The 25617-nt window shown below is 38.7% G+C and overlaps 1 protein-coding gene across 2 annotated transcripts in view; it reads right to left on the reverse strand.

The window, feature by feature from the left end:
* Positions 1-24710, reverse strand: part of PDE5A (phosphodiesterase 5A) — a 2047822-nt gene extending 2023112 nt beyond the window's left edge. For both annotated transcript variants that reach the window (XM_044061541.1, XM_044061540.1), the window contains exon 1: positions 24355-24710. In XM_044061541.1, coding sequence (XP_043917476.1) covers positions 24355-24452 — 98 coding nt within the window. In that variant the 5' untranslated portion in view covers positions 24453-24710. The remainder of the gene's footprint in view (positions 1-24354) is intronic.
* Between the last annotated feature and the right edge of the window lie 907 nt (positions 24711-25617).

The raw sequence follows: 25617 nt of genomic DNA on the forward strand, positions 1-25617 counted from the left end.
GGGCTCTTCATCATCTATATCCCATTCAGAAGTAATGATTCATGCATTTTGATAGTCAACTGTAAACTTTGCTAGCCATGTGTATGTTGCAGACTTAATTTCAACAGCAAACAGCTCAAACAAAAAGGGTCCCAAAGTGGATCCCTGGGCACTCCATAAATATTACTTTTATCTCAATTATTCACCACTATGTAAACATGTTGCTTACTTGCAAGTAAACCTGAAACCCAGTTAACTAACCAAAAGTTTAAGTTTACTAAACACTGAAGTTTTCCATTAAGCAGAACTCAACTGGAAGTGTTGACTATTTAAATTAAAATTGAATGAGAAGTCAAACTATTACTCAGAGCTGAAGAAATTGATTCAAAGTATAATACATTCAGCATAGAATACCTATTGTAAAATATAGCATACTATCTACTTTTGCTAGTCTTCCAAAATTTCAGAGGTTGCAGTAGTTAAGGAAGAGATGTTCATCTGCATCAGTTTGCAAATCAGAGAGGCCAAGATGATAGGTCCATACATTTTCATATTGTAAAGTCCCCTCTATATATATAAGAAATACCCTTCTCTAAACAAGTAAAATATAAGCAGTTTGAATATGGATCAAAAGGCAAGGATTAAATGAGTTGGGAAATTATTCTTTATTGCAGTTATGTATAATTTAGTGTAGGCAATCAACCAGTATGTTTTAAAAGGGGAGAGGAGACCAGAGTACCCAGAGAAAAACCATGAAGACATTGCTGGAACATGTAAAATCCATACAGACAGTAACCAGAAGTACGGATTCAACCCTAGACCTTGAAAGTATGAGGCAGAGATCATGCTACCAACCATAGCGGTTCTTGACAAAGATGTGTTTACATGCACTGGAAGTGTTTTTCTACAACTGACATTCTAGCATAACTTTCGCAGATGCTTTAACATGACAGAAGTTAAGTGTTTTATAACTTAAGTCACAAAGGAAGCGGAGTACAGCAGAAGTAAGAACAAAACTCCAAATTTAATTCCAAGAATGTGCACTTATAACATACGGATGAGCGCTTTCACCATTACAGCTTCTTCAGATCCTTGTATAAAAGTCACAGTAGACCTCCCCTTATATAAGCAGCTCAATTAATCAATTAAAACAATTTAAACAATTAAAAGCAATGCTGGAGAATTTAAAGAACTCTCCCATATATAAACATGTTAATGTAAAGTAAGACAAAAATATATAAAACTTGCATAGTGACCTAAAAACATGTAAATAAATATTCTGATAAGTTAATATTGATAAAATACATAATCAAGAACATATACAAATAAATGATAGTTCATTTTATGTGCCTGCGTTGTCTCAGCTTAGGTTTTATAGCTCTATCATTCAACCCATGCCCCCTATCAGCTTTCAAACGAATGATCCAGTCAGTCTCCTTAGATTCAGTAAGATTCATAGTATTACCACCCCTCTTATTCACAACAATTATCTCTAGGACCGAACAAGAAAGTATGATCATTGTCATTGGTGGTTATATGTTTTGCTAAGGCATTGTGTAAAGTGCCCTTTCTCATGTGGTAAATATGCTCTCTCATTCTATCCCTTAACGGCCGGTTAGTTTTACCAAAATAGAAACTCGGGCATGCCTGACAAGTAGCTAAATACACCACATTAGGTGTCATACAATCTGCATCTGCCTTGATGGAAAATGGTGTGTAAATCCGGTGTATAAACACCTCACTGCTATCAATAAATGAACAGAAGTTGCAGTGACCACAGGGTTTAGTGTGACCAGTGTTCTTCATAATCCTATCATGTCTGGGGTGACAAAGCAATCGCTTTAGGTTGCTCTTATTCCGAAATAGGAAACTTGGTGTCTCCCCCACAATGCGTTTCAAGTCATCATCAACCAGGAGAATATCCCAGTGTTTGCTAATAATTTCCTTTAACTGATATTGATCAGAAGTATACAGAGTAGAAAATTTAATAGATCTATTTAACATATGATCTCCACGGTTTGATCTTGGACCCTGGGTCCAAAGTATGAGTGCACCTGAAGTGGTGCGTGACATGTATGCTTCCTCCATGTATGGTATAATCTCATTATCCTTGTATCCCGGTCAGTAATCTATTTCTCAGATTGTCTCATTCTGAGATAAGTCCCTGTTCAGTGGGGTTCAATCTCCAGGCTCTAATGGCCTGTCCTTTGATTATATTCTTAAAACAAATTGTGGGTGCATACTAGACCTTAATAACAAGGAATTGCAGTAACATGCCTTGCGATATACCCCGTATTTATCATATCATCTGTTAATCTCTCAATATATAGGTCAAAAAAAATCAATTCTATGTGTGGAATAGTTCATGGTAAAAGTAAGGAATGTAGTTAAATCATTCATAATGGATAGCATTGATTCCAGCTGTTCTGATGTTCCATTCCAAAGAACAAAAAGGTCATCAACAAACCTTCTGTAGAACACCACATGTTCACAGAAAAGTGCATTCTTAAATAAAACATGTTCCTCCCAATATGCAAGGAACATGTTGGCATAGCTATTTGCACATGGAGTACCCATAGCTACGCCATTACGCTGTTTATAGATCTGGCCTTGGAACATGAATAAGTTGTTCTCCAAGACCAGTTCTAAAAAATGAACTATGAGGTCTATCAATACTGCAGTGTAAGTACTGTGTGCTTTCAGATAATTTAACACATAATCAAGTCCTATATCATTAGGTATTACAGTAAATAGGGATTGAATGTCAAAAGTCACAAAAGTACAACTAGAGATTCTATCATGGTGTCCAATACATTCATACAGATCAATCAAAAATTGCTTGGAATCCTTCAAGACTGTAACATTGTCATTCAATACACATCTCAGATGTTTCTCCACAAAAACTGAAAGGTGTTCAGTTACCCATCCACGGCCAGAAACTATGGGTCTCATGGGTGGGTTCTTCATATTTTTGTGTACCTTGGGGAGACCTTGTATAATCGGTATAGTGGGTGTATAAATCATAAGGTATCCATATAGCTCCTTATTTATTAAATTACTTCTAAGAATATCATAAAGCGTGTCATGAATATATCTGACAACAGAGTATTATTTAAGAATGCACTTTTCTGTGAACATGTGGTGTTCTACAGAAGGTTTGTTGATGACCTTTTTGTTCTTTGGAATGGAACATCAAAACAGCTGGAATCAATGCTATCCATTATGAATGATTTAACTACATTCCTTACTTTTACCATGAACTATTCCACACATAGAATTGATTTTTTAGACCTATATATTGAGAGATTAACAGATGATATGATAAATACGGGGGTATATCGCAAGGCATGTTACTGTAATTCCTTGTTATTAAGGTCTAGTATGCACCCACAATTTGTTTTTAAGAATATAATGAAAGGACAGGCCATTAGAGCCTCGAGATTGAACCCCACTGAACAGGGATTTATCTCAGAATTAGACAATCTGAGAAATAGATTACTGACCCGGGGATACAAGGATAATGAGATTATACCATACATGGAGGAAGCATACATGTCACGCACCACTTCAGGTGCACCATACTTTGGACCCAGGGTCCAAGATCAAACCGTTGGAGATCATATGTTAAATAGATCTATTAAATTTTCTACTCTGTATACTTCTGATCAATATCAGTTAAAGGAAATTATTAGCAAACATTGGGATATTCTCCTGGTTGATGATGACTTGAAACGCATTGTGGGGGAGACACCAAGTTTCCTATTTCGGAATAAGAGCAACCTAAAGTGATTGCTTTGTCACCCCAGACATGATAGGATTATGAAGAACACTGGTCACACTAAACCCTGTGGTCACTGCAACTTCTGTTCATTTATTGATAGCAGTGAGGTGTTTATACACCCGGATTTACACACCATTTTCTCCATCAAAGCAGATGCAGATTGTATGACACCTAATGTGGTGTATTTAGCTACTTGTCAGGCATGCCCGAGTTTCTATGTTGGTAAAACTAACCGCCGTTAAGGGATAGAATGAGAGCATATTTACCACATGAGAAAGGGCACTTTACACAATGCCTTAGCAAAACATATAACCACCAATGACAATGATCATACTTTCTTGTTCGGGTCCTAGAGATAATTGTTGTGAATAAGAGGGTGGTAATACTATGAATCTTACTGAATCTAAGGAGACTGACTGGATCATTCGTTTGAAAGCTGATAGGGGCCATGGGTTGAATGATAGAGCTTCTATAAAACCTAAGCTGAGACAACGCAGGCACATAAAATGAACTATCATTTATTTGTATATGTTCTTGATTATGTATTTTATCAATATTAACTTATCAGAATGTTTATTTACATGTTTTTAGGTCACTATGCAAGTTTTATATATTTTTGTCTTACTTTACATTAACATGTTTATATATGGGAGAGTTCTTTAAATTCTCCAGCATTGCTTTTAATTGTTTAAATTGTTTTAATTGATTAATTGAGCTGCTTATATAAGGGGAGGTCTACTGTGACTTTTATACAAGGATCTGAAGAAGCTGTAATGGTGAAAGCGCTCATCCGTATGTTATAAGTGCACATTCTTGGAATTAAATTTGGAGTTTTGTTCTTACTTCTGCTGTACTCCGCTTCCTTTGTGACTTACATTATATCTACCTCATGGAACTACAGCGTTTGCTTGCTGAGCAGTGGATTTTAGTTTACTTTATTTTTATAACTTAAGACAGAATTAATATCAGTGAACCTAACCTTTCCTTGCACAGAAAAAGGACATAACCCCTTTAACCTTCTTATATACCTATAAAAAGTGCTTTAGCAATGGCTTTTGTAGCAACTTTCTTTAGTTTGTTGAACTTAAATTTTCTTAGTTTAAGAAACAAATAGGAAAACAAATTTATGTTTCCTGCTCCCCATGGCTTTCTCTAAATCTAGATGTTAAAATTTCTCCAATTTGTTGCACAAGTTACCACATGAAATAGAAGGCAACTCAGTGGATGAAACCACGTTTCCTGTACTCATTGAATGTGTTTATATTGTTAGTTCTCCTCCACAAAGTATTTTTGTTAAAACTTGTACAATGCTCCTAACTCATTACTTCACGCTCTCTCTAAAGTCAACTATTTAATACGGTAATCTTTAGATGGAATACGCTGCTCATGATAGCATGTTTATCTTTTCTGGGCACACTGACATGTTTTAAATGCCCCCAAATAAATGCAAGTAAGTAAAAAGTCACAAAGATGTATACATGCCAAGAAAGGGTTTAGTATCCCTGCCAAGATATGAAGACCTGGATACAATACAAACTTGTGAAGCTGTCAGAGCTACCATTCATTAAAGTGGCAAAAACAAAATTAGAGATGACATGAGTTATGTTCCCTTTTACGGCCAGGTTTCCTGCTGATGGCCATTCTGTAAAACAGACTACTATAACAAACACGCATTGTTAATTTGTTCATTTAATAATCAGATTGGGTGAATTACCTCAAAGACCCTTTCCATGTATGAACTGAACATAAAGCACTAGATAAATTTAATACACAGTAGTAAAATGCAATTAAGTATTACTACAGATACTCTGCATTTGCATGTGCAACTTTAGCTACTAAGGTTTAGGAAATGAAAGACTATAATGACAAACATTTCATGTCTAGTCATCTCACAGGGCTTCTTCTTGGTAAATTATCACTGTCTGCTTTTACCAAGTCACTGGATATGGATTCATAGGAAAACAAACTCAGGAATTCAGTGCAGACATACAGATAATAGATACTAATCACAATGGTACTATAACATTCTCATAATAACTGCTTCTCATTTGATATACATCCTTGAATGAATTATGTGCTAATGGAATTAATCAGAATGTGGTAATGGAGGCCCATACTTCACAAGAATTGGGATTGATAGTAATTTATAAGAATACTTGTAAAAATGCAATGCCATGAAGACTCTGGTTTTACCACATGCAAGGGAAACTTCATACAATTCTAAGAAAAGTTATCTCCATTGGAGAAGGTTTTGCTTCTTCTTGGTGAAAAAAAGCTCAGTGTCTATCATGGTGGGGAATCCAATAATTTCTTTGACGAGGCAGACATTTAGGCTATGATTGTGTGATAATCTCTTTAAGCTGGATAATTAAACTCTAACCACTTAGACATAATATATCCATTGGATTTGCCCCAATTAACTAATTAGCATAGACATGGAAATGGATGAAAGAACACATTGAGGCAATCCATGCCAACATGATATAGTTAATTGATTCAATTAACTCATAACCATGACTTATCATGAAACTGGCCTGGAATACCAGCCCTGTAAGTGTAACAGCTGCTCTTTACCATATATATCCAACAGTCAAAATGTTCACAGCCAGTGCTTCGTGCAAACTACACTGAAGATGAATTATGTTGACAGTCAGAAAGAAGGACTAGCAATGATGTGTGCTCTACAAAGTTCATAAGTACTAAGAATTTTCAGTCCAGTTACAGACTGTTGAAAAAAAGAAGTTATATCTTGCCATAACGTTCCATCTGTGTTGTAGATCTTTGTTCATTCATTACAATTAGGACTTTGGTTCCGTCCTCGGAACCAATATGGCCGTTTCCAAGCTTGTGCCAGCCAAAAACTCTCAGCTAAAACCTACCCATAATGCTCATTTCCTAATTACTCCAGATCAAGTTTGCCTGACCCTATATAATAGAGGAGTAATAGAAAAATAGTAGAAGGCTCTGTCTGAGCAAATCCCCTAACCAGGAGTTCCTAAAGTCCACCAGGAGTCCAGGCAGGGGGAAGGAGGGCAGGAAGTAAAGAACAAAGATCTACAACACAGATGGAACGTTATGGTAAGACATAACTTCTTTATCTGATGTTGCAAATCTTTGTTTATTCATTACAATTAGGACCAAGTCCCCAGCTACTTGAGTCCTGGGTGGCCTTAAGGAAGGATATTCCTGAGCACCACAGAACCAAAAGATGCTTGTCCCCTGGAGGCCAAATCCAATCTGTAATGAGAGATACAGGTATGAGGTCTAGCCCAAATGTCTGCTGCACAGATATCATCCATAGAGGCTCTGGAATGAAATGCTGCAGAAGTAGCCATAGATCTGGTAGAATGAGCCTTTATTCTGGAAGGTAAGGATAGCTTATTCTGTTGGTAGGTAAAGGTAATGACGTTTCTAAGCCAGAAGGACAAAGTCACTTTGGAAACAGGTTTACCCAATCTGGGTCATCCAAAGGCCACAAACAATTGATCTGTTTTCCTGAAAGATTTAGTCCTGTCCAAATAACAATGAAGCTGCCAATGCACATCAAGGGTGTGCAAAAGGTACTACCCTCTATTAGAATGCTGAGGAAAGAAAATCGGCAGGTCAATAGATTGGTTAATGGAAAATCCAGAAATGACACTGGGCAAGAAAGAAGAGTCAGTACGAAGGGACACCCTACCCTACCCGTGTGGAAGATCAAGTAAGGTCTCTTGACACTCAAGGCCTGCAGCTTAGATACTCTTCTCGCTGAGGTAAGTGCTACTAGAAGTAAGGTTTTCCATGACAAAAACTTTAAATCACATGAATCAAAGGGCTCAAAAGGAGGACCTGTGAGAGATTGAAGCACCAAAGTCAAGTCCCAGGGTTCTAAGAGAGGCTTGACCGGAGGTTTAACGTGTAATCCTCCTTTCAAAAATGTCTTGCATAGGCGGTGTGACATAATCGAAGAATTATCAAATCCATTATGAAAATTGGCGATAGCTGCTAAATGTACAGTGATCGTCGATGCTGCAGCTCCTGCATGCAAAAGAGTCGTCAGGTATTGAATGATCTTTTGAATAGACATAGAGAAGAGATCTATGTTCTGATCTTTGGCCCAAATAGAAAACCTAATCCATTTACTAGAATACACTTTCCTGGTGGAAGGTTTGTGTGAAGCCAGAAGAATTTCACGAACAGGAGATGGTTTTGTCAGGCAGCCTGGAAATCACTGGAAATGAAAGAAACAAGCTGTGAGCTTGAGACTGTGGAGATTCGGATGAATCAGTCCCTGAGGATGAGATAACAGGTCTTGGGAATGATCTGGGATCCACAGGCTGTGAATCAGATGAGGCCATAGAAACAGGAACCAGACTTGACGGGGCCAATAGGGGGCAATGAGGATCACTTTGCTTCTCAACCTCTGAGCTTTCTGGAGAAATTTTGGAATGAGGGGAAATGGGGGAAAGGCATACAGAAGACCCAGGGGCCAATCGTGCATTAGATTGTCCCTCGGGGGTTCCCTCTGAGGGGCATCAGGGCAAAGTAGCTTCTGCATTTGTTGTTTAGGGGGGTAGCAAACAGGTCACAGCAAGGTTTGCCCCAGCGTCGGAAGATCCGATCCATTGTTAGAGGGTTGAGGGACCACTTGTGAGGCATCAGGATGTTCCTACTAAGATTGTCCGCAATAAGGATGGAACTCCCAGGAATGTACTTTACTATAAGAAAATAGTTGGAAGCTATCACCCAGTGCCAAATCCTCATGGCTTCCCGACACAGGGAGTAAGACCTGGTTATGCCTTGCTTGTTGATATACCAAACAACTGCCATGTTGTCTGACTGAATTGCAAGGGTTCCAGAAGATAGGGATGCAAGGAACGCTTGAATGCTAAGAGAACTGCCCTCAGTTCCAGAACATTTATGTGCAAATTTGCCTCCATGGGGGACCAGGTGCCTTTGACCATCTTTCCCTGGAAATGCCCCCCCCCCACTGTAACAGGGAAGCGTCTGTGGTCACTGTGGCTGTGGGCTGGGAAGACAGAATGGTTGACACCAAAGATTCATTTGTGGCTTCATCCACCATAGCATTTTGTCCTTGCAATGGTTTGGAAGATGTATCATGTGGACGAGTGGGTGAGATTGAAATGACCACTGTGTGGAAAGGAGCCACTGCAGGATTCTCATGTGCAGCCTCGCCAGTGGTACTAATGTATGGAGCCTAAGAGTTACAGTACAAGGCATGCTGGTAGATAGGTCTGAGGAAGAAGGTCTTGGATTTGGTGTCTTATTTTTGAAAGCCTGTGAAGGGGGAGAGAAGCTTGACAGGATGTTGTGTCGAAGACTGCTCCAATAAATTCCAGTGCCTTTGTTGGGGACATTTGAGATTTTTCCTTGTTGATTGTAATCCCCAAGCGGAGAGCGAGACCTTGAGTGTAAGAGAGGCTCTGGACTAGGAGATTCACGGTCAGAGCGGTAAGGAGCCAATCTTCTAGATACGGAAACACCTGGAATCCTTGTAGTCGAACATGAGCTACCACAACTGACATATATTTGGTGAACACTCGGGGAGGGGGCTGTCAAGAGACCGAATGGCAGTGCCCTGAACTGGTAATGATTAACTCCCAGCCAGAAGCGTAGATACCTCCGGGAGCGGTGATCCATCTTTATGTGGTAGTATGCATCCTGGAGGTCTATAGAACACATCCAATTGTCCCTCCCTAGAAAGGGGAGAATGGACTGTACCATGACTATCCGGAATTTTTGAGGTTTGATAAATTTGTTCAATAGGCTGAGATCCAGGATTGGTCTCCAGTCCCCTGTCTTTTTTGGCACTGAAAAGAACCTTGAGTAAAACTCGGATCCTGTCTGATCTGGTCTGGTGGGACTGGTTGGATGACTCTTTGTCTTAGCAGCTTTTCTATTTCTAAGGCTGCTAATTCCCTCTGATTAGGTGGTACATCGGGGATTTGTTTGACGGGTCTGGGAGTTAAATTGAATGGTATTTGGTAGCCTCTGGATATTATTCTCTGCACCCAAACATTGGTAGTAATAAGTTGCCAGGCTGGTAGGTGCAGAGAAAAACGACCCCGACTGCTTCCAGAGGAAAGCAATCAGGCCGCTGCTCAGGAGCACTGGTAGGGTCTGCCGGAGAAACAATCTCTAGCGCCCTGGTTATGTGGACCCTCTCTACCCCAAAAGGGGCATCTTCCAGATGAGTTGCTCCCTCTACCCCGGGGGATTGCTCACCACGAGTGTCACGAAAAGATGCTTGGGATTTCTTGAACCACATTTTTCCTCCCTTCTCGTTCCTGCAGTAGGACCTCTGGGGGTTGGAAAAGCGTATGCCCACAGCAGACAAGGTCTTTCTGTCTTTCTCACTTTGTGCAAGTGTGTCTCGTACTTTGGGTCCAAAAAGTGCAGATTCGTCGACAGGTGCATTGATGAAGGAAGATTTAAAGGGGTCTGCGAAGTCACACAACCACATCCAAGCATTATGTCTCATGACAATGCCTGATGCGGCAGCTCGAGTTGCCCCCTCGGTGGTGTAAGATATCAAACGCATTGAGGAATTTGAGATGGATTCAAGGGTAGCTAGCTACGAGGCGACAGTGTCATGCACCTCATCAGGCAGTACCCCAGCCAAAGAGGAAGACATTTCAGAAATTAGGTCTCTTTGGAGGCGAGTGAAGTGTGCCAGATAGTTCAGCAACCGAATGGCGAAGGTCGCTGAAGCATAGGTCCACTTCCCTAGTCTGTCCATGGTCTGAGACTCCCTGTTTGGAGGATGGACAGTGAAGCTATCTTCTGCCAGTTCCCTCTTGTTGGCCAGCGCCATGAACATGGAATCAACTGTCAACTGCTAGGACCAGTGGGGCTGGTTTTCAGGTGTAGATAAAATTTTGTCTGGCCTCCGGGGGACAGATTCTACATTGTCCGGGGTCTTTCAGGCACGTTGCACAATGAACTTAACAAGGTCATCTGCCGGTGGGGTCACCCAGGAAGTAGATGGCTGGGCACAGAAGGCCTGCAAGAACACCAGTTCCTCAGAAGAAGGGTTAGAGGACTTCCACTCTCCCCACTGCTTGAGGATTTCGAGAATGTCTCAGAATGAGATGTCTTCTAGGGTAGACTGTCAGGACCCTTCCCCCTCATCACAGTCGGTGTCTTCGGTGATAGATTCCTCCGGGGAATCAAGGTGCTTCCTCCTGCACCTTTTCTTCCGGGGTGGCTCCCCAGTGGGATCTTCTGAGGAGGTCTCCACAGAAGGGGTTCCCTTCAAAGGGGGGTCTTGCAGCTCCCGTGCACAGGATCCCAAAACAGGGGGTTGGGACAGCTGCATGCTTGGGGGGGGGGTTCTGATGCTGTCACTGGTGCTGACTGCGAGCCTGCGGAGGCAAGGACCCTCTCTATCACCTGGAAAGCAGGCCCACCCAAGGAGGGATGAGAGCCCAGAACCGTGAAGGACAACCTCAGAACTGGGGTCACACCCCAACCTGATGAGCCCACATCCAGGTGAAGAGCTCTGAGAGGACTGGAAGCCATTGGAGCCATGGACATAGACAGTGCCAGCGAGAAAATAGGCATCGGGCTAGGTACCAAGGTATGGACAGTCCAAGCACTGCTCCGAGAGAGCATCGGCTCCACAGGAGCCGATGCAGTAAGGGTGGTCGGTGCTGACAGGGGAAAAATTGCTGTTGGAACTAAGGCAGTATGCACCGGGGTGGACATCAGTACCAAGATCTCCGGGATCTGGGTAGAGGCCTGAGGAGGATAAACAGGGGAAGATGTAGTAAAAGATTCCGAGCCAAGAGGGACAGAAGGTCTAGCTGAAATGGGCAATCCCCTAGCTGCCAGAAGCTGGTCTACAACCCGCACTAGGTGTAATTTAGAAAAACTCCTGGTGGATCTAAAGGAGACTGCTGAAGGAGAATCAGATCTTTCTAGAAAGATGCTAAACCTCTGCCCCAAAAAAGGGTTGTAAATTGGAGAGTATATTGTCCTTGGCAGATATTCAACTTTAGCAGCTGATGGAGCCGAAGAAACTATCGGCACTGTGGCCGAAGATGGTGCCGAAGCAGGTACAGTCATAGGAGCCAATGTTGGATCCAAGGACGGCACCGAAGTCAGTGGTGCTGAGGCTGGAACCAAAATAGGGGTGAATACCATAGACGGCACCAAAGGAAAAGATACAGAGCCTGGTGCCTAAGAGGTCCGTTTCGAGGGTGCAGGAGAAGCACGGAGTCGACTTGGTTCCGAAACTGACGAAGATGCAGGAACCGAGTGACTCCATTTTTCCTTAAGTTTTTTTTTGGTTTTAGGAGAGGGTGAGACCTCCGACCCAGATAGAGCATCCAAAAAGGTGTCTTAATTAAACCTTTTAAAATAAGCTTATTTTTACATTCTGCTAGTGTATGATTACAAAAACTAGCACAAATGTCACAGTCAGCTTTTATATAGTCCACGCCCAAACAGTAGACACAACGAGCATGTCCATCTAAGTTGAGCATCTTATACCCACACTTGTCACACTGTTTAAACCCCAACTTAGCTTTGTCTGACATAGTAAGGCAACAAGGCTATCCTAATACAAGAAACAAAAGAAGGGAGAGAAAAAAGTGAGAGAATACCAACGTTGGTATTTAAAAAATACCACAAGTGGTAAGGAAGGGCCTACCAAAGGCAGGAGAGAGGGACAGTACCAACAAAGGTAGAAATTTAATTACCAAGGTAAAGGGTAGGGAATAGAAGTAGGTTAATGGCGACAGTGAGAAAAGGCTAAATTGACTAAAAAATAAGAAATTTTGAGGAGAAACTATATTAAAAATTACAATTTTCCACTTAGCTTTGAGAGAGATGGCTAGCATGTCTGACGAGGAATGCGGCAAATGAGATCTGGAGTCACTAGGAGAGGGGCATTATGGGTAGGTCTTAGCTGAGAGTTTTTGGCTGGCGCGAGCTTGGAAACAGCGGTATCTGTTCCGAGGACGGAACCGAAGTCCTAATTGTAATGAATAAACAAAGATTTACAACATCAGATCACGCCTTATGTTTCTTCAACAGTTTTGGAACTACACAATAAGTATCAAAACATTGACATGTAGATGCCATGGTTACCAATATCCATGGCAGGTAAGTTCAAAGTGGAATATGGGACTTCAAATGAAGGATTCAAGTGTCACATCTGGTCAGATATTGTACACTGTAATTCAGGAAAATGAAGATAGATATTGTTATATATTCAAAACCAAAACAATGCACACATCTATTTCAGTACTAGCAATGGAGATTGAAAAGGCAGTTAGAATATAATATTAAAACAAGTTTATAAACTCATTCTTGAAGACGGGTCATAATGCATTACTTTTCAAACCAGCAACAACCTTACTATTAAAAAGGACAATAGCTATTCACTCTAGGAGGTATTTAATAGTGGCTCTTGGTAAAGCATAGTGAGTTTTTTTTGGCATGACTCCTCATTAGACACATGAAATTTCTAACTAGACTTCAAGTACTGAGGCCTTTTACTAACAAAAGCAATAATCTATGCCTCGATTAGGGTTAGTCAAATGTTTCAACAGTCCTTCCAGAAAAACAAATGAGGTTCATTTTCCTGAGTTCATTAGGAGTTGAAACTCTTCCTCAAAAGATTGATGGCCAGATCTTCTTGAATGGTGGTTTGCTAAAGATTTATATGAACCACAAATCTCTGCAGACCCACACGTATTATTTTTTCATTTGACGTTCCACATCCTGAATGAAAATGTTTTTGTTAGTACAATGCCAATTGATGGTCACATTTCTGACAGGCTTAGAAGATATACCTAATATGTGTGATATCTTTAGAGTTAAAAGTCAAGAGCTTGTTTAGCCTGGGTACAAGATGGGCTGTGTGCAAAGGAAGTACAAAATAATTCTCCACTCACCACTAAGAAGCAGAAAATACAAATAAAACCAGCATGTTGATTTCACAGTATTTGCATTCACTGTACATATATATTTACTTTAAGAAATCAATGTAAATCTAAAACCAAGAAAGAAGAATACAACTTTAATTCTGTCTTTGTTATCCATGGTTTTATGACTGTGTGACATACAGGAATGCAGCTCATGGCAGCTAAATTCCCACCATTCATTAATTGCAATGTATAAGTTGTATTTTTTATCTCTATACTAGGCAAGTTTGAGTGTTTAACATGGATTTAGGAAAATTTATTCTTGCAAGCAGGGATCAATGCAAATTATTTACTTAGACTCTCTGTCTTATAGCAAACATCATCACATTACATCATATAAATATCATCTGGAGAGCTGTTATCAGATTGAACCTTTATCTATCACAAATTATGTTATACAAATAAATAGCCTCCTTTGGTCTCAAGACAAAGTCTAAACAATACAGAAAACAGAAAGGCCTCACTGAGACCAACGACTGGTGTCAGAACCATGGCCTTAAGCTCAATGCCAAAAAATGTGTTATCATCCCCTTTGGAAAAAACCCAGTTCCCATGAATTACCACATTGATGGTAGTCTACTGAACACAGAAGGCATTATAAGAGATTTGGGAACATAGGTTGACAGCAACCTCTCTTTTGATCATCATATTGCCACTATGGTCAGAAAGTCCTTCTATGTGGCACATCTCATTACTAAGGGTTTTGCATCCAGGGAGAAAGAGTCATTGTCTCCCTCTACTCTTCCCTCATTACGCCAATCATCGAGTATAATGCCCCATTTGGCATGTACCTCACTAGACACCTGCAACAATTGGAGAGGCCGCAAAAGTACCTCACAAAGAGGATCCTAAGCCTTAAACATTAGTCCTATATGGACAGACTCAAAAAACTCCAACTATTCTCTGTCTCATATCGCCTACTTAGAGGCGATCTCCACTTGACTTACAAAGCCTGTTAGAAATGCTACATCTAAAGAAATCCCAATCCCTCCACACCACATGCTCCACAGACCTCAACCATATTACCACAATCAACAGAACATGCTGAAGGGGCAGGTTCATAACTCAGAGACTGCCCACGCTATGGAATAGACTTCCCATACATGTCAAACAGAGCACCTCACTGGCCATCTTCAAGAGAAATCATGAGTGGATGGGAAATAGAACATTCACCCTGGGGATCACTCCAGTGGCTCTACTCAAAAGAGGCACTGGGAACTAAAGTTGGGTGGCACGATGCCAGGGTAATCCTATGGGTTAGGCTTGTAAAGGTTCCAGGGCCATTAGCCTAGTACACACCTATGAACCTAAAGGTCAGAAGTGTGTAGATTCAAAGACACAGACATTGTGATAAAAATGCATAGAAATCTGTACAACATTCAATTTACTAAAAAAGGAAAGTGAAAAAAATGTGGACTGAGAGAAATACTTCATGTAATCTAGGTGACCTTTCTGAAATGTTTATTCTGTAACTGGAGCAGGAGTAGAAAGTACATCACAATCAATGCATTTATAATATGATGCAGCTGCTCCCAATCAGATTTCAGTGAAAAAGTGTATGATTTGCTTACATCAGATGAGATGCAAAACAAAATCACCTAGGAGAAAGAGCCTACACAGAAACAGCCAAGTCAAATATGTGGCCTGAATGGCCAGTCATAGGTTGTGTTTGTCTACAGAATGCCAATTAACTCTTGTGTATGGGTTTGCCTCCTACAAACAACTCTTACAGATTAGGTTTAATTTGTATTAGTTTTCTGGCCAGTTTTGTTTGACGACTTTGTTCCTCACCAACTTGTAATTCAAGCATTTATACTGGAACCCATAGTTTCTTTACTCTTAGAAAGTGTATAAGCTTAAGATTTTCATTTGTGTCCAGAAGCAAAAAAGCATGAAGACTGTATCTGTATAAATAGAAAGCAAAAAAAAATGGTAATTTGATGGAATTCTCTTGATTGACAGCATAAAATTATCAGTCATATGAATACTCCACTAATGTACAAAATCACAACTTGTCAAAAGGCCTATTAATTTGGGGCTCCTCTCCTTCTATAATGTTCTGTAACCATGGAATTGATTATATTAATTAAAAGAGATATAGCTACAACCCTAATATAAGTGTTTAGGAGGGTTCAGCTACCTCAAACAAAAAATATACAGGGATGCAGGTCTCCTGTTAAGCCGGTAGTCCTGTGTTAATGAGATTTAAATAAGCACTGTTTTTCAACCACTTGTGGTAGACTGAGTCTACCACAAAATCAAAGAGGATGGGTTGTTTGATAAGAACATTAGGTAGAAATACACAAATGTAGCAAAGAGAAGCTAGGAAAGAAATACAGAGCACGACTGCAGCATCATCCTTGTATTATACCTTTGCCACCCCCAAAATAATCCTCTTCCTCCACACATTGCTAACTTACAAGCATTTTCTGTACATTGCAATGCTTTGTTCTGCTGTGCTAACTATCATGTCATGTACAAGATGCAGCTGTAAAAGTTTAATACATATCATGCACAGCTCACTGTAGGTAAGGAAAAATGTATCAGCCCCCAACTCTGCTGCTGAAAATTACATTGCAAAAATAATCAAATGGGGATGCCAAGCTTGGGAAAAATGATCAACATACAGTTTATCAAGATGGGCTGATACACTGAAAAAACACATTTTATTTTGACAGAACCTGAAAATATAAATTTAGAAAATAACATTTTGTGCTATCCCCTCTAAAAACTCTAAAATGGACTAAAACATTCATTTTTTAATAATGTCTTGACTTATTCTTCTTAACATTTATAAGGTTTACCAACTTGTTTTTTTCTGGACTTTTGTACATAAAATTTGTATAGTGTGTACTACTAGGGATGAAGCATTTGTCCCACGTATTTGATTTATTTTGTTGGTACAATGAACAAAAATTTAATAAAAACAAAAGACAGACATATCATAAAATGGCCAAAGAATCAGTTTTTCTGCATTATGGAATAAATGAATCCATACAGCAGTATGCTAAAATTGTATTTACATAACTTTTATTACATTTATGGTTCTCAGATTTTTGGCACTTTGCATGAGCTACATAATTATCTCTATGATATGTCTAAGGATGTAATGATGTAATACTAAAGCATGTTCTAACTACCCATACCACAACCATAAGATCTGTCCGCACAAGGCAAAGAGACCAGATAGTACTTCTTGCAAATAGTTACACAGTAGTGAGTGATACACTCACATTTCCCTCATTTACTCTCCTGCACGGTAATGCATACAGTGAACTGCCAGAAATACATAAAGTGAATAAATGATCTTGCAAGCAAAGATGTTTATACAGTCAGCTGAACAATTCTGAACACAATTTAAAGAAGAAAACTTCCTCCTGTGTGTCACTGTCTTGGTGAATTCATTTTCTAGAGAAAGCAGCTTCTGATGTGCACTACATAAGCTGATATTGAAGGGTCATGCCCAAGACCTACAATTAAATTACATCATTTTAATTAGTCTAAAAATGCATCTGTGTGGCTAATTAGTACTACAGATACTTGGCAATGACTTAAAAGGTCTGACATTTGAAACTCAAAATGCACCACACTGCACCATCACTTTGCAATGAAACCTAATCGGCCTGCTGCTTCATGTCACATTATTTTATAAAATACTCTCAGTATCTTGTGTTTTATTGGCTCACATCCATGACAAAACAGTATCTTAATGTTTCTCAAAAAACGACAACATAAATACTTCTTTACCCATTATTAAGTCATTGTCTAAAACTGTTTAATTTGTATTTAAACAACCTCTCGTTTAGTAAATGCTGTACATTTCCAGTACTTTCTAAAATTAAATAAATAATTAGCTGCCACAACATTTAGTTCAATGTGTTCCTTCCATCCTTATTATATGAATCTTTATCAACAGCAGTAATTATTGACTATATTTTCCAGTCAGCATATCCCTTTCAAAGATAAATTGGCAGAGTTAGTTCAAACTATTGTAACATGGCACAAATTACACTCGTCCAACATTCCCAGTAATTCCAGATATACTGTCCGAATTAATTTCCTAAACTTTTAAATACCCTTTCATGATTTTGTGATATGTGATATTTGCAGTGATTGCACAGTAAGACATGACACTCATTATAAATCAAGCACTTTAGATTTGTTTTTTTATTTTTTTTCTCTCTGCATTAAACAAAAGAACATACAAAACAACACAGGTCATAATGCTCCTCAAAGTATCTCATAGTCATACTGTCATTTAAGAATTAATCTGTTCACTTGATCTTACTACAAATTAACTCACTCACACTGTAAAACAGAACACTTTACACTAATAATTACCTTTCCACTTGGCTCTATCAGGCTCACATTATTCCTGACACCATCTTTACTGCAGTCTGAATAAACTGAACAAAATGAACAAGAGATTATATATCAACTCTACTGTCTAAAGATGGGAAAACACCATGTCTTGGTTCTCTATTTAGTGACCACATCAGTAAGTAATCATAACAATAAACCACTTCTTATATATACAAACCATAATTCCTAACTTACCATAGCTGAAAAGCTCTACAAAAATACAGATTTTTGAACAGTGTTGCCCTCTGCTGGCCAAATGTATTCTGCTTTTTTGTGACATAAACCCTAAGGCTTAAAAACACAAAAAAAAACTAGCAAAGTTAGACTTCCACTGTGTGATACCTTAAACCTCTTGTATCAGAGGCAACATGGGATAAACCCTAAGGCTGTCAAGCATTCTCAAACATACCTCTCAAATGTCTCATTATGAGAAACTTTCCTCATTTTGCATCTTAAAAGTACGTTTCATTCTGTTACACACTGAAAGGGTCTGTCTGTCACACATTCATTGTTAATAAGTTTTTTAACTAATATGCATAGTATATAATAGCGGATCATATTAGTTCATCAAAGGACCATTTCATAAGTATATAGTAGCACATTTCAAACATTCTGTGAGTTTCCTTGTTGAAGTTGTTAGTAATTGTTAAACATTTAGTCAATTTGTTTCACATTATAAAAGGATAGTGTTCCACATTATGTAGCTAGAAAGTCGTGAGCTTGCTCTCCAATAGAACTTACCTGATTTTGGACCATTGCTTGATTATCCAATTTGTTAACAAGTTTGGTGGTGAAACCTTTGCAAATAACTTGACAGTAACAGAGCTCTGGTAAACAAACTAGTTTTCCAGTATCACACAATGGTTATAATCCTCCCAGTCCAAGTCTTTTTCATTTAAAGTATAATTTCAAACTAATGTAGCATGTATGTTTTTCTTCACTCCCACCCCACATACGTGTGCAGTAAAAAATGCCTTAAAAATGCAGGGACACTGTGAATTTGAATGGCACATGCTAGATTTTTACAGCATCCTACACTTTCTTATTCTATGCTTAATTTTACACATACAAGTCCCTGTGACGAAATTAACAAATCCAGGATGGTATCCAGTATTCTGTGAACTTAAAAGGACATGCCACGTGAGACTGTAAGCTACCTGCCATAGCACCAGCAGGAAAACACAGGTCAGGCAAACATGATAGTAAATTAAAAGTAGAGAACAGTATTAGAATCAAAGTAAAGCTGGGAGCCTGAAAAACAAGTAGAAAATAGCAGCAAGCCTGAATTGTTGTGGGCATGCAACACACTTGTTGCAATGACAGCATCTGATTAGATGTTGATTTAATAAGGCTAATGGAGAATCCACATGAACCTTAAGGTGTCAGAGCTGCAGCAACCACCTATCTACACAAGGCACTACCCCATTTAAAGGAGACTGGCTGTTAAAATGAATGGTGGAGGGGCTATTACTACAGAAACATAATGATTACACACGTTTCAATTTGTAGCAAGCTTTTCCTGCAAAACTACTTATGCCTTATGCCACCTGTGATGCATATATCAAATTATCTGCACTCATAAACAAGTATGTTTCCTCTCTGTTAACTTATTCTGAATATTAATTAAGCAGATAAAACATCACAGTGCCTCTAAAACAAAAGTAATCTCTCCACATTGTCCCCCACATTCATCACTCTACAACTCCCTTTCCCACCCATATGAGGTTCTCTCTCATTTTCACTGTGGCTTGTAATTAGCTTACCCACACTGCCTGATACTGCAGTGGGTATTTTGTATCACTGTTTACCTACACTATGCAAAACCTCTTTTCACATCTACAGCATGGCTTTCAAAATTCCCAGCCCTCTCATACAACAGACCAGGCAAAGATGTTAGGCTGCTAAAGGCATTTCATAGCACACCTACTGGTTTTGAAAATCAGAACAAAGATCAAGTTCTATTTCAACTACATCAAGCAGTAATACCTCCCTCAGTAAGAATGGAGAGGGTGTACCCATGGTCATGAAAGATGAATAAACATGTGAATTCCTTAATCACATTACAATGACTGATGTATATAAGCACAGATATAAAAATGGAAAAGGCATTTAAGAAGCATAGTAAAAACAGATTTAGGGATTCTCACAAGATTTCATTTATTTATTTTGTCTGTTAAACAGGTTATAGCGTTGGTACAAAATCCATTTTGGCAATTACTCAGGCCAAGAGGCTGACATGACAGTTTTAAACTTACATAACAAATATACATAAGTATGCAAAGACATGTACAGAATATGAACAATGTTAAAAATTAGAGACATAGTCAGAATAAAGTAGAAGCAATATAGTCAGACAAAGGTGCATGTTCAAAGTACAGACAGTAAGAGTATATGCAATAGGCACGACATATACATTTTACATAAAGCAATGTGTTTTAAGTCAGCAGTATGCACTAAATGTCTATCAGGAAAAACTGACATTGTCTGTATTTGTTGGGATTACTCTTATGACATAGTTAACCAGCATGTTTGAAGGTTTGCACTTGCATTTATATTCTTGGTTTATGTGTTTATTCAGTTTAGTAAATGGAGTACAGTCCTGATACAAATAGACGTATTTGTGTCTCAACCAGGACAAACTACAGAATCGGCAAATATGAGTAACTTTGTTTCACAGAAAAGGTGTAGACTACATGCAATGCTCCCTGTTAGCAATGCTTCTGTAAATACATTTAGAACATTTAAACTACAAAAGACAGTCAAACAGAACTATGCAGGCAGGACACAGTTGGAGGTACTTATTAGCTATTAGTTGTTGCATTTAACCTATAACAGCAAAACAGGACCAGTTGTAAAACAATGCATTTTGTAGCTATAGAAACTTTTTTTATAATATACAAATACAGACATACCACACACACACACAAACACACACACACCCATACATCTCAACTGTTTAGAATTTCACAGAATGTCCAGATTTTTGCCTCATATTTTTTGTTGCTCCTCATAAAATTTGAGGTATTCTGGCAAATCATTGAGGACTAAAGTCACTACATAATGATAAAAATTTGAGTTTCAGAAAATGCATACTAATGCAAAGCCTATTATTTCATTAGTTGTTTAAGTTTATAAAAACAATTTTTAAAAAATGTGTCCCTTATTTAGGGCCCTCTGTCACCTCCCCATCATTATTTTTAGCTTTGTCCAGAATTCTTATGCTTAAGAGGTATCTCACACACACATACACACACACACATTGTGTGTGTGTGTGTGTGTGTGTGTGTGTGTGTGTGTATCTATATATCTATCCATATATATATATATATATATATATATATATATACATATATAAACATATATATATTATATATATATATATTACATATATATATATATATATATATACACACACACACACACACACACACACACACATACATACATATGTGTTTAAAACTTTCTATATTATTTGTACTATATAATATTTGTTATGTAAGCACATGCAAGAATGCACTGATGCACATACACACACACACACACACACACAATTACATGAGTTCTTGGCATGGAAATTATCAGAATTTGCATTGTTCTACATATGCACAAAATACCTCTTTATCTGCATAGTACTCCCCAGCTAAAATGAGTCATGAGCACAAATCAGATTTGTATTAAGCAAACAATAAATAAATAGTTGCTCATAAATTTGAAAACATACAGAAATTCAGTACACCTCACAACTTATTGTCAAATCTATTATAAGCTACAAGTTCTCCAGTAATGTAGTATTTGCCCACAGATAACAGAAACTGTGATGGTCGTTTCACTTACCTCCAAGTAGAGAATGCTGATGTTTTAACAGCTTCAGATGTTATTTCTGCATTATCATGATCTGTTATCATTTTTGCAATTAACTTTTGAGACAATCAGGTTTCATTTATACCATAGGTCTACACTTTTTCTAGTTTTCAGACATAATCCTAGCTTTCTCCTAGACAGTTGTTCTGTTCCATCTACAATACAGTTTCTGTACCTAGCCAAGTACCTAGTTTTAGCTAAAACAATATTAAGTATTACACTAAAAGTGTACTAATTTTTGCAAAAATATGCTTACATGAAGTGTTCGTTCAGCTGTATCTTTCAGAAGTATACCACATTATTGTGCCCCTGTGAGGCGGGAGGTAAGATACAACACATGCAATCCACAGGCAGTGTGAATTATGTGTGGTGAAAAATATAAAAAGAGAAACCCAACAACTGCAACTTGCAGGGTGGGCAGCTTTGAAGGGGGTGAGAGGGATGCAGGTGGAAATTTGATTGGCTTTTTTTTTTTGCCAAATGTTGCTACTGTATAAATGATGGCAAGGCACTGCTCTAGAAATAAACAGTATAATGGGATAATGCTAACCAAACAGAGCCTGAAAAAGTCTTACAAACAAATATTATATATATATATATATATATATATATATATAAGTGTGTGTGCGCGCGCAGCTATAAAACATAGATAAGGAATATGCACAGGACACAGATGGTGCTGAGGGGCCAGGTGGTCTAAGGCCTCCATTCTCGTAGAGTCAATTATTAATGAGCACATTTTAACTTGCATCCAATATGAACATATGACCTTTTTGCAAAGTCCCTGTGGTACAAACCTCTGATATTTAATCACAGATTATATGCAACAGGGTCCAGTTATTACATATGTCATTGATACTTCCATTACTGATTAGATGATAAGACAACTATCAGGAACTAAACACACTGCATTTTTTTGAGACGCGGGATCAGCAAGCACGATGGACATTATCCTTCATTCAGTTCACAAAGTTGAAACTTTAAATCCATTTAATTACCTTAACTATGCATCTCAGAATGAACCAAAGCAGAATGAACTGAGCAGGAACAATCAGACACTAAAAGACTTCGATTCCATGCACCACTCTAGTAAATATCTAAGACAGATAGCCAAAAAAAATTAAATATAAGGAGAGACCTGGCGTAGTCGTGACACTCCATTTCTGGCATGATGTACGTCACCCTACCTCCTTCCAAACACACACACACACACACACACACACACACACACACACAGCCCAAACAATTGTTTTGATTTGCTCCTTGTCAAAATGCGTACACATATACTAATGATGTTGACTTATTTAATAAGCATAACTATTGCGAAAACTGATCACAACTAGGCGAGTGATGACAGAAAGTACAGTTAATCATGCATCACTTGTATGTTTATTTTTTCCACAAACAGTTTTGTTTTTCGGAAAGGCCACAATAAGCATGTAGCCAAAATAGTTACGCTGCAATGCCAACTAGTCTGATTAACTGTATGCACACTATTTCTCACACACATGTGAGGTGATATACACGTTCAAACTAATACATATGCTTGGTAGGTCTACCATATGGTACCTCCGAGGTTCAAGACCCCAAAACTTTGTACAGCACCTGCAAGGTGTTTATCCGTAGCTCAGACCCATTGCCACTGTCATGTCATAGTCCGGGATTCCTGTCTCCGCGGAGACAAGCTTTTTTATTTGAAAAATACAGCTGGTCTATATCTGTCAAAGTGAGACACTACGCAATGTGGCTACTGCCTGTGTATTAAATGCATTTCTTACTGAGTAAGATAAGTAGCAAAACTGTAATGTGTAGACTGAGATGCCTAGCATACTCGTAAAGTTAAATATCAAACGGCAGGTATTTGAAGCTGGCTACAGGCTACCTGTGTCAGGTGCGACAATGTTCGTAATCATTTCTCTGTCTTAAAGCACGCCATTTGGTAACTGTCACTTCCGTATACAAACGGTCTGTACTAGCTGTACCATACAATCTGTGATGAGTGAAGTTTTAAACCGTCAAATGACTAGTGTATATAGGCGCTGCGATATTCTATAACCCTACATAAATAGGCTTCAGGGCCGCAGACAGTTGGGTCGTTGTCCCTGTGAAAAAGTCACTGCGGTTCGGCACTGGCGGGAAGTGCACGCGCACCCCAGTCCTACCGATCTAATATTTTTTAACTTGAAATTAGAATGTATATAGTTAACAGGCTTTGTACAGACGTGTGACAGAAAACTGTACCTCGGCGTTTCTACACTGTCAACACAGCTGCCATGCATAAACAATGTTCCCTAAGTCAGTGGGTTTGACAGTTTCAGCCTCACTGCCCTGCCTTGCTACAATATTCTTGTATTTCAGCTATTGAGTTAATTACTCGTCTGACGTTGTTTCACTGAAGTTATTGATGTTAAACAATGTATTTTGTCATTTCCTCCTTACCGTTTGGCTTTTCTGACAAAGTAAGAGTGTGTAAAGTCCATGTGATCGTCCAGCCAAGCTTCCATCATCTCATAGTCTGAAGTCTTCGCTGTCTCCATGGCTGATACAAGTTCCTGAAACTGTTCCGTATTTCACTGACAGCAGCAGCAGAGAGTTTTTTGTCCGCTAGCGTGTGCACAGCACGTGTATGACTTGTCTTACAAATACTCGCTCCAAAATCTTCCTGTCAGGCTTTTGCTCTACAGTCTAGCTCCGTGTGCAGTATAGTTTGCTCAATTTCATGTTTCATACTGACAGCCCCGAACTGAAGCTCCAAGCGGTGAACGCAGAGCAGAACACTAGAAGCGTAATGAAAACCTGGATGTGGATCTTCTACCTGGCCAATACCACTCCTATTAATTAGTAAGAATTAGTAATAAACTTTTTTTAAATTATTACCTTTTGTATACAAGAAACTTTTTTAAACACATCACTTTTCTTCTGCGTTTTTTCTTTCTTCTAGAGGTATGCAAATTGTGAAAAAAAAGTATGCACATTCTGAAAAAAAGGAGATAAATAGCTTGCCTTAAAACATATATGAGTTAAAACCAGGCAGTATACAGAATATGAAAACAAATGTAAAGTACAGTTGGTTTCGTAAACTTAACAACCTAAGCTATCTGGGTTATATCTTGCTCCAAAGCTTCAGAGCACCTTTCAGGCACCAAACCATTAGTCAGCATGAGCTGTCCATACACTGGTATACAAAAAAAATCACTAAAATCAAATGGGAGGGAGTGGTTACTGCAGTAGTGATCATTGAAACATCCAGTATTATGTTAAGTACTTAAGCATCTGTACTGTGTTTATCATATTGATCACAGCTGCAGTAGCCTAATCTATATGGGTACAGTACCATAACTTAGAGCAACTGGGAGGTGGAAGGAGAAGGGTCCAGTAAAGTTGGAGATAGACATGAAGAAAGAATCTATCTTCTATTGCTTTTTAAAAATATGTACAGAGGGCCACGATGCAGCTTATATAATACTGCTACAGTCCAACCCTTTCCAAAAAGCTGTAGATGAAGCCAAGGCCCTCATAGAATGTGGCTTAACGCTGCCTAAAGAATCTTGTTGTGGTGGAAATAAAAGGTAATAGTCTAGGACAAATATTCTGCTTTGACACAGGTTGTCTCATCTTTTTACCTTCACAGGAAATGAGCAACTGTTTGGGAGTCCTGAAAGATTTTGTTCTGTCAAGATAGTATCTGAGTTGTCTGTGGAC

The sequence above is a fragment of the Protopterus annectens genome, chromosome 2.part0 (assembly GCF_019279795.1).
Source record: "Protopterus annectens isolate FY-2018-M chromosome 2.part0, PAN1.0, whole genome shotgun sequence".
NCBI classification, from domain to species: domain Eukaryota; kingdom Metazoa; phylum Chordata; order Ceratodontiformes; family Protopteridae; genus Protopterus; species Protopterus annectens.